Source organism: Cinclus cinclus, chromosome 12, assembly GCF_963662255.1.
Source record: "Cinclus cinclus chromosome 12, bCinCin1.1, whole genome shotgun sequence".
Lineage (NCBI taxonomy): Eukaryota > Metazoa > Chordata > Aves > Passeriformes > Cinclidae > Cinclus > Cinclus cinclus.
Window position 1 is genome coordinate 8,725,068 of NC_085057.1, and position 10,903 is coordinate 8,735,970.

Here is a 10,903-nt window from a genome sequence, read left to right on the forward strand (position 1 = left end):
GTCCACCTCATTGCTATCAGCAGAACAGAAAAGGCTGGTCCATTTTCGAGAACAGGGCATGAACCAGGAGCACATGGGGCAGCACATGGTGGGGAGGGCTCTGAGGCTCCAGAAGGAAGTGAGTTGGGTCAGTGCTGCCTGCTCCAGGATTTGATCAGGGTGGGACCGAACAATTCCGCCTGACAAGAGTTTGTGTATCTTTGGTGACATCTTCACTATTGCAAATGTAACTAAAGATAGCAATTATCCTCTCATCTAAAATCTGCCTGGTTTTGGTGGGTTACAGGCACTCCTTAAGGCATTCCCTTCTCTCCTCAGGGTGACCTGGTACTGTCAGTCCTTCCTATCTGTTCTCTCTCTGCCCACCACTATGCGGGTAACAGGTAAGGAAGAGCACATATTTGCTTTTCTCTGTCTGTTTTACTAGGGTTCTTTATGCCTCCTTCTCCTTTACATGATGCCTTCCAAGCCCAGCAATCCTGCCCTTCCCCTGCCAGGAGCATGGGAAAGGGCCTTTGTATAAGCATGAGGTAAAAACCTCATACGAGATTTGTGTAGATTTCAGCCTGTTGTATTTTTCCCAGTGAAACCTTCTGTGACTGGGACGAGATGGCTATTGAGACGTTCCTGGTTCCATAAGAGCCATTCAGCTGCAATAAAAGTACATTTTTCTGCTCTCTTTCCATGCAGGACTGGAACGTTTTGCTCTGATGAGCGCTGCTTTAAAGCCAAATGCCAATCACAGTTGTATCAGCAGCTGCTCGGCTGTAGCTAGTGACTAATTGGGGGATAGCAGCCTTCCCAGCACTGGGAACATAAGAAATATTTGGATTTACATAGCTTTCTGAGTAATTATCAGATTTACTTTAACATAGAGAGAAATCTGAACAGTGCTTCCCAGCAGAGCAATAATGTCTATCTGAGCATCACCACATACTCTGGAGATGGTAATTAAGAGATCAGAATCCATTTGGAGGGTGAGGGATTGTAAGCTGCCTTCCCACACCAAGCAAGCCAAGCCCTGGCTGTCACCCTGTGCCTGGTAACCTTGGGACACACAGATCAGATCCCAAGAAACCAGAGGGATGATCCAGTGCCTACCCCGTGCTGCAGCTGCTGCTCTCACCTGGCTGCTCTCCCACCCCTGCAGGTGTGATCCGCTACACGGTGCTGCTCATCACCCTGCTGGGCACGTGGTTCATCCTGCAGACCTACTTCCACCGCAGCTGGAAAGCCATCAGCCTGCGGAGCTGGCTGGGTGAGCACCAACGGATCCAGAGGGGTCCACAGGGAGGGTGCCAGAGTTCCATTGTGAGCCAGCCCCAGAGCTGGATGTAGTCGCCCTAACCACTTGTATTTGCAGCCTCTGGCCAAGGCTTTAGCCATCAGCTCTGACCACTAGCACAGTGGACACATACTAGGACAATGTGCTGGGAAGTGCACTGGGGTGGATGGGTCCAGGAATGCCTGCAACCCTGAGAAGCAGTTTTAGAGAGCTGGTGCCTAAGCAGCCGCTCCTGGCTTGGGGAAGAGCCAGCAGCTCTCCAGGCTGTCTAATCTTCCTGCTTGATACCCACAGGTGCCACGAACAAGCCCAGGAGTGAGTAGCGCTGTCGACTTCATCACACAACTCCTCTCCAGGGTTCAGGGGGATGGTGGAAGCGTGAGATCTCCTTCAAGAGCCCCTTCCCTGAGGCAAAAATCCCCCTCTTCCAAACACGGGGGATTTTGCTACTGCACACAGCAATGGGGTCTTTGGTGGGTGGGTCCCTCCCGGGTGGGTCCCTCCCTTGGCCAAGAATGGGGAAACTGTGAGCAGAAAAGCCCCAAGGGGCTTTTGGACACCAGCTCCAAATGCTCCTGGCACACACCCTGTGTCATACCTGGAGCAGCACCTGGCCTTGGCACCATAAACCTCAAATAAGAAGCTGGTCCCGGCCCCAGGACAAGCCTCCATACAAGAAGTTGGTCCAGGTGTTGCCCCTTCGTGCCCCACTGTATCCCAGGGCCAGCCCTGCTCAGTCCCTCAGGGACATGGCCAGTGTCTCCCCATGGGGACAAAGCCATGACTTTTGTCTCCACTCCTCCCTCACAGGTGAGAAGCTGCCCCGGCACAAGTGTGGGAACCAGAAGAGCTGCCCCCAGAATTATTTTGCCTTCAAGATCGTCAGTGGTGCTGCAAATGTGGTGGGACCCTCAATCTGCTTTGAAGACTTGGTGTAAGCAGAACATGGCAGGGACAAGGCAACTGTGGCTAGCCTGGCCTTCAAGAGGGCAAGTTTGGCCTCTGCCAAGCACATCAATGGCCCTCACAGTGTATTTGTGGTTAAAAAAAATTTAAATAGATTTCTTTGCTACCACTTCTGGTTATTTTGCCATTGCCCCACCAGTTTCACTGGCATCAGCTTCTCCAGGGCATCCCTGCACTCACTGGTACTCTCTGCTTTCCTTTCCAGCCTCATGAGCAACGTGAAAAACAACATTGGCAGAGGCCTGAACATTGCACTGGTGAATGGTGAGTCAGGCAGGCACTGACCCCCTTCTCCCCACTGTCCTTCCTTCCCCAGGAAAGCACAGGCCAGTGGAGAACCCATCCCAGGCACTGTGGCTGAGCCAAAAGTACCAACCATGTGGTGTTGCATGGGGAGCACAGCCACAATTATGGTTGAAAGCAGTGCCAGGGAGAAGGGAACAAACCCACCTGGGATGTGCACAACCAACTCCACAAACTCCTCCCAGGCAACACAGTCACTGTCACTGCAGTTGCAACACACTGAGGGAAGACCAAAGCATTTTGCAAAGAACCCCGGGCTCATGGCCAGGCAAAGGCCAGAGCCATCCCAGTGGAAACTCACTGTGCTCTGTTTTCAATTTTAACCTTTCAGGAACAACTGGGCAGCTCCTGAAAACCGACTCCTTCGACATGTACTCTGGAGGTAAGCACAGTCACTCTGCTGCTTCGTGGTTCCCAGCCAGGGCTCACACAGCACTGCTGGCTGCTGGCTACTTCAGCTGCTTCCCTGTCATGTATTTAATGATAAAGTCAAGTGGACATTGACCAGATTTGCCAGCCTGGGTGGTAAAAGCCCACCTTTCTGTGAGGCCTGGAGTCCTCACAATGCTTCTACAGCCAAGATTGGTGTTTTGCTCCTGCAATAGCCTGGAAAACATGATTTCACTAACCTGAATAACCAAGACACTTGAGACTTGAGAAGGGTACTTTCTGAGATCAGGTAATTACACGAATCCTGATACTTTTCAACCTGTGACTCAGTTTTTGAATACTGGTGGTGACAGAGCAGCAGCTCATTCTACTGCCTTTCACAGCAGGATAAATGAAGGAGCTCGGGGAGACATGGCCCCCTCAATCACTCCTGGGGTTTGCAACCTGCTTTTGGTAACTCTGGAGTTTTAAAGAGAATCACCAATGTAACGAGATTCCCAGCCAAGTTCACGAGCAAGATGCTCAGTGGGAGAGACACTGGGAAGAAGGCAGCAGTCAGCTCATGTGCCACTAGATGGGGCATTGGATTCAAGCATCCCACAGATGCGGGATGAAGAACAATTCCCCAGTACAGCCAGAGGCATGATGGCAGGGAAGGCAGCTCTGGGGCCAAACAGGTTCATTTCTTGTTGTTGGGAAGTAAATTCACACAACTAGATTTGAGAGTTAGCAAGCAAAGTTTAGGAGGAATTTCCACCCTACAGTTGTACCAAAAGGAGGAAATCAGTCCTGTGCACTGCAGGAGAGCCCAGGTGGGAGCACAGGATGGGGAATGCATCATTTGGGAGCTCACCATTCCCCCAAATCCTGCCTAGAACCAGCACAGTCAGGTTATTTCCCACCAAGCCAGAGGAGGCTCCCCCACCTACCATGCAGAGTACTCTCTAAATCCCTTTTTTCTCTCCCTAATGCTCTTTCCTCCCAGACATTACCAAGCTGCAAACCTTCCTCCAAGGGATCAAGCGTGGCACCCTTGTGCTGGTAGCAAGCTACGATGATGCTGCCACAAGGTGAGTTTGCCCATGGAAGCAACACCAGGCTCCCCAAAAACACACAGCTGGGGGAACTGAACATGCTGCTGCCACCAACAGAGGGTAAAAGAGGAGACACCCACCTGGCACCACACTGACACCTTCTTGCACTCTTTCAGAATGAATGATGAAGTACGGGCATATTTCACAGAGCTGGGCAGCAGCGACGTGGGCAAGCTGGGCTTCCGGGACAACTGGGTCTTCTTGGGAGCAAAAGGGCTGATGAACAAGAGCCCCTTTGAAAAGGTACTTGGCCCTCCCCTGCCATGAACTCTGCAGGCTCCATCCTCCTCGTGGCACCTCCCAAGCTACATCTCACCCACCTGTCTGCAGAAGACAAGGACCAGTGGTATTATCCCCCAGGCCAAACTCAGCTGTAACTTTTGCCATGTTGCAAACTTCGCTGTTCCAACCTCCTCATTCATTTTCCCTATCTCTTTTTTCCTGCAGTGCATCAAAAATGATAAAGAGACAAATAAATACGATGGCTGGCCTGAGCTGTTGGAGATGGAGGGCTGTGCCCCCAGGAAGATGGACTAGCATCCAACTCCAGCCTGCCACGGAGGGCAGCTTCACCAGCCACACAGAGACACCAGCCCCACCGTGGGGACTCCAGCCTCTCCACTGCCATGTCACAGAGTCCAGCAGCTGCTATGGGAACTGGCTGTTTGACAGCAGGAACTGTGCGGGGCTTGGAGAAGAGCTGCACAAGTGCCTGCAGAGCCTGAGCAGACACGGGGCCAGGCTGCAGCCAAGCCATCCTCATCTACGGGTCAATTTTGGGTATTCTATTTTTCTATCTTTAAACCAAAAACTTTGTAGAAGGTTTTGTAAATTTTCTAAATGGGATTTCTAATTATAAACCAGTACCTTCTCCCTTCCATTTGCAAGCATAATCAACACTTTCCCCCACAGGTACAGCATGCCACCAGTCAAGCATCACTATCACCCATCCCACAGCCCTGCACACAGGAGCTCCCCCTGCCCACGTGGCACAGGGTAATGCCATCCCTGGGGATGCTCAGACTTTGGTGGTTTCCCCTTGGAGCTCTTGCCAATGTCCTACAGTCTCCTACAGCCACAATAAGTCCAGAAGTCCACAGGGATAGCATGCATCAATATAGGTTAATATTTGCAGGCCAGAGTATCATTCCTGGGTGTTACAAACTGGTTGAAACCCAGAAGAGTGAAGAAAACTAAAAGTCTCTGTGTATAAAATGGAAAGAACTTAGAAGGTTCAATATATTCCCCAAAATGAGATAAAAAACAAACGAGATTAAATATTGATGCCAAAAAAATTATATCTTTTTTATTTAATAGTAAGAGAGGCAAAGAGAAAGAAAGTTAAAAGTAGGGAAAAGTTAGAAAATACTGAAGTTACTTTTAAAAGCATAGGATAGGTCACCACCTCACTGTGCTACCTTTGTTGCTGCTGAGATGGGGTGGGGGGAGCAGAGCAGGTTTTGCCCTTTTTTTTTTCTGCTGTTTGAAGCATCTTACCTGCCTTCCGCGACCCGTGGAGCAGTTTGGCTGGAATGCAGCAGTCCATCCTCCGGGATGCAGGCAGTCCCTGCGGCCGAGCCCTGTGCGCTCGCGGTGCTCTCACCGCCGCGCCCAGGGCAGGGTTGTGGTTCCACAAGTCCCTGTGACTCTGGTCCAGGGGTGCAGGATCAGGGGTTCTCCCAGGCGGACAGCATCGGCTCCCAGAGGCTTCAGGGTGTCTCACAGCAGGCAATGCTGGTGGGGGTGGGGGAAAGGCAAAGGTCAGTGATTCTGCCCCTCCACATCTTTCACCAGTCTTGCCTTCCTTTTTATGGGCCTCAAGGTGGGTACTCACAGTCCATCCCACCCATAGTTTTCAGGTGTTCAAGAGCAATCATGGTAAGTAGACATAATGACAGAGCACTTTCTGAAGCGTTCTCTTATTATCACATTCTTACACTGGGTTAAATCCAAGTTAAATCCTCTGCAACACATTCCCATCAAAGATCAGGATAATGCCAGGGATGTGCCAACCTTGTTTTGCCCTCAGGGAGGGTGAGATGGATGGATGGATGGATGGATGGATGGATGGATGGATGGATGGATGGATGGATGGATGGATGGATGATGGATGTGCACGTTTCCTGGGCAGCTGAAGTTGTGCAGCACAACCAATAGGTGGGAGCCTTTTACCGGTAGAGCAGGAGCCAGCATCACTCCGGAGCCATTCAAGGCACGGGGGCTGGCACCCACTCAGGTCAGCCACACACCGGGAGCTGCACCCAAGCCTGGGGCCAGCCGACACCACCAGGAGAGGAAAGATCCCTGCCCAAAGGCAGGGCAGAAAAGCTCCATAGTCCTCCTAGAGCAGTGCCTCCACTGCTGCCCAGCACCGAGCACCTGGGGAGCATCTGCCCCTGCTCCTGTCCAGATGCATCAGCCAAGCGCGGTCTGTTCCCAGCCCCTCCCTGAGCCCCGGCACCACTGGTATCAGATGAGCTGCACAGGTGATGGCCAGGCTTATCTGTCATCAGCGACAGGGATGAATTTGCATCATGTACAGACTTTAATTTCCAATGATTGTATCTGTTTTTTCCCCATTCTCTGAAGCAGACAAGTAGTTTTGCAGAACGTGAGGATGGAGTGTTTCTCCTGGAGCATTTGGAACTGCCTGGGATAACAGACTGAACTGCATAGCCTTTTCTGCTTCCAAAAGGCCCTGCACAGCTCCTAGCACGCAGTTCACAGGGTTATCCAAGCCCTCAGGTCACACCAGGGGAGAAGTGAGGAGCACAGGCAGGATAAGGACACAGCCTGTCCTGTGCTGGCCACCTGAAGGATGAAACCATGGATTCAAAACTCAACACCACCAATCAATTGGTTTTCCCTAAACAAGAAAAAATCCCCACACATACTGTGTAACACCTTTAAGAACTTCCAAAGGCAGAACTGAAATGAAACCCTGGAAAAAGCCATCACAGAGGAATCCCCGAAGAGGTGTAGTATTTTATCCCAGCTTATCCTCCCATGCTCTTGGCACACACCTGATGGCACTGAGGGAAACCTCTGCCATAAATCGATCCCTAAATCTGCTGCAACAACAGCGGTTAATCCCAAGCGCTGAATCATCCCTACCCGTGGCAGCAGCAAGAAATAACACAACGAGCAGACACAACAGCCCTGCCGAGCTGCCAGCATAAATATGCCAACTATTTTAAGCCCCTCAGAGGATCTAGATTCACTCATAAACCAAACTGAAAACAGCCCAAGAGCTGTAAAGGTGGCTCCACAGGGTAAACCAGCATCAACTACATCCCCAAAAACAACCAGCCCCATTCAGCTGCAGGAAACTCTTCCTATCCCTTCTCAGTGAACATTAGAAATCTGGTTTAAAGCCAAAATAAAGGAAATTTATATTTCAGCACACTACAGGCAGTTAAAACTAGCTCTGAATCCATCACAGGGCAGTTACTAAGGTACATCACTGTTTTCAAGAAATAGGGAGAGTTAAAAATGCAACTCCTGTGCAGGGACCTTCAGTAGCAGCCAGTGTTTTGAAGAGCCATTCCTGCCAAAGTCACTGTGTCCTGATAAATAAATCAGAGTTTTTTTAAATATCCAGACGGAGGCAGGGAATAAATATGGATTCATGAGTCAAATTGAACTTGCTAATTTCTTTAAAATATTTTGAAAAGGACAGTGGGTGCAGGGACAGCAATCTCCAAATACCAGTGATGTGGCATTTTGAAAGCTGTATTACTGCAGGGACAGGCACCTACCTGGCTGGTCTGCACTGTGCTGCATCCCCAGAGTCTTCACCAAACACAAGCCTGACCTACCCGGACTCCCAGGATGCAGCTTCAGGTAACCTGGGCTCACCTGGGGTCACAGTAGGCACCAACGCTGCAGCAGCAAACAAGCAGCCCGGGGTGTTTGTGGAAGCAAAGTTTGCAAAATCCAATGCTGCAAAAGAAGCCAAGAGCCAGGATGCTGACAAGCAGCAGAGGGATAACCTTCCTCTATGTTTTGGGGTTCATTTGGGCAAAGCACCAAAGGAATATCTAGGAAAGATGCCACAGGGAAGGATCTGCGGGTGTCGGGCCGCAGCTGGGCGAATCCGCATCCTGTGACATCTTGCCCTGTCAAGTGCAATTACTGTAATCTTCCACAGCCTCTCAAAATACGGATCCCGGCTTAGAAACCGGGCATCCACAGCATGAAAGCTGCCTTTGTGCCCAGGCAGAGCCTGGGTGCGAGCCAGCCGTTAGGTGCATGAAGAAAATGAGTTCTCCACGTGCTGGAAGAAGGGAGGAAAAGCAAGCTTTCCCACCCAAGCCTGCTGCAGACGGGCTGGATTTCACCCACGTCTCCCCACAGGAGCCACGGAGGGGCTGTGAGCAGCACGGCCGCCTGTCCCCCCGGCAGTGACAGGGCTGTGACCACCGAGAGCCAGCCGGTCCCGCAGCCCGGGCACTGGAGCACAGCCAGCACATCCGACCATGGGCGCGTCTCACGGGAAAAAGGTACCGGGGTGGTTTTCCTCAGGGCTGGTGGTGAGAAGGGATGGAGAAGGCACCATCTGCTCACATGGGGCTTCTTGCTCCACGCGTGCTAAAGCGGCTGATGGCGGAGAGGGATTAGGGGAAGGGACCCGCTCCTGGGTGTGGGTGCCACTCATCAGGGCCGGATTAAGTAATTCCATCTAATGGGCTCAGCACTGGGGCCTGCCGGGGCTTTCAGGACAGCAAGGAGGGGATCAGAGCATTGAAAGCATGGCATTAGGACAGACAAAGTTTGGTTCTCCGGGGAGAAATGTCAGATTTGTTCTGAATGCATCCAGCAGCCTCTGGGATGTCTCCTGTAGATGCAGTGCAGAGAAAGCACCGAGTATTTCTTGGCCTGGGAATTGGTGCCAGCTCCCTCCCAGGACAGGGAGGAGCTGGGCCAGGTCCCACAGCACCAACATGTATCCCTCTCATCCAAATCCCTGGGGAGAGCAGTCAACCTGCTCAAAATGGAAAGAGTTTTATGGAGTGAGCCCTACAGAGATGGCTAGAGATGGTTGTGCTGAGGATGTTGTTGGATGTCATTTTACTTCCATGGCTGATGACATCAGTGCCTAGAGATGCATCACCCCTGCTCAGTTGCAATACCCTGTCTGGATAAGGCTTCCATAGCTCATCTCCCAGCTCTAAGAGAAACACACCTGTGCACCACAGTAGGTCAATAACTTCCACTGAAATAGAGACAGCAGTGACCCTTTGGCCCACCAGGGACCCTTCATGCTCAGCTGAGCATGACTGTGCCCTTCAGAGGTACAGGGACCAAGTGCCTTTCAGAATTTTGCAGACTTGCTGGACTTTCTTCCAAAACCAGAGCTAGACACTCTTGCAGGGCAAACATGTGCAAAAGCAACCCACTGGCCAATGTGACCAACACCCAGAAGGAAAATCAGAGCTGAAGTGAGACTAGTAAACATTTATCTATTTTTCTGGACTTCTGACAAGTGCCAGGTGCAGGAGGTGCTGCTGCCAGCCAGCCCTGTGCTGCTCCAGCACCTATCCATCCCAGGTACGAAAGCCACGCTGGCTCCAGCACACACAGGAGCCACGGATGTTCCCATGGCTCAGGGCTACAGCACACCCAGGAGGAGCAATGCTCTGCCCACAGCTAATCCTCAGGCCCCTGCTCACATGGCCCTGACCTTCAGGCTCCGGCGCATTTGTAGAGGCATTACTGGAAGCAGGGAAATAAGCTGGTTAGGTCAGTCTTGGCCCAGCGCCACCCAGTTAAGCCCTGCTGCATACAAAGCAGCCCATGCCAGCCTCCTGACCACCAGACCAGGCTGCTTTTGGACAGCCTTCCCCACTGTTCCCTCTCTCTGAAACACCACGATCCCACCACAGCCCGGTACTGAATGGCCTGGCTTTGAAACGCTGCCGGGAGCTCAGGCTCTCCAGCTTCTTGGCAGCTCCTAAAAGCTGAGACAGTTTTACTTTCATGGGTACCAAAAGGTCAGAGATGTCACTCCCATTTCAGCCTCCTGAATGTTGCCTGGGTTGACAAAAGCCTGTGCCACTGCCCAGCTGGCACCAAGCAGGGATGTCTGACTGGCAGCTCCTGGACCGGCACTTTTCCCTTAGGCTGATGCTCATGGGAGATGAAAGCAAGACAACTCTTTCTGCTGCCTTTCCAGGGTGGGCATAAACAGCAGGATCCAGCTCTCCTAATGAGCAGGATAAGTCCAGGTGGCAGGCAAGGAAGCTCCCCTTCCCCCAGCCCTTGCAGAACCGGGCTCAGGGACCTGAGGCACAGCTCAGGGCACAGGGACCTGCCAGGCTGAACCCATCTATCATCAGCAGCCCCAAGAAAACCCACAGGGAGCACAGAGCACTGCTCAGCACCCCTCACCAGCACAGCCTGCATTAGCAGTCTCAGCTGCACCTCTTTTGAGATTAGTCCAGAACAGCACTCCAAGGGGTTTACAGTAGTGGATTGTAGAGCGCAAGGCAATCCCCAGCTCCACAACAAAAGGGACTAGAAAGGCTGCCAGCGTGGCTCCGGGGACATTTTTACTTTAAAAGGCTGCATCTAGTCCCAAAAAAACCTGTTCTCGTATCACCAGTGTTCTGTGGGCCCAGGCCAACAGCAGGTTTCCAGCAAGACACAAACTTTTGCTGGGGTGCCCTTCTCTTGAAGGGAGGGCAAGGACTTTGCCACAGGCTGGTTCATGGATGCTGCAGAGGGGGTGCTGAGTGTCTGTTGAGCTGGTGATGATTCCCTGCTGATTCCTCTGCTCCACAGGGCTTCAGCCCCACTGGTGTGGCTGACATCCCTCAGCAAACATCCTTCAAATAATCTGCAAGCACAGCCCCACCAGCAACAG

The 10,903-nt window shown here is 51.8% G+C and overlaps 1 protein-coding gene across 1 annotated transcript; it reads left to right on the top strand.

Moving 5' to 3' along the window:
• Window positions 1–355: 355 nt before the first annotated feature.
• Window positions 356–4,575, top strand: FAM3D (FAM3 metabolism regulating signaling molecule D). The gene is made up of 9 exons (XM_062500766.1): window positions 356–383; window positions 1,151–1,258; window positions 1,580–1,600; window positions 2,096–2,219; window positions 2,457–2,515; window positions 2,886–2,936; window positions 3,930–4,014; window positions 4,155–4,281; window positions 4,486–4,575. Exons 1-9 carry the CDS (start codon window positions 371–373, stop codon window positions 4,573–4,575), a joined length of 678 nt encoding a protein of 225 aa, XP_062356750.1. The 5' UTR covers window positions 356–370.
• Window positions 4,576–10,903: the final 6,328 nt, after the last annotated feature.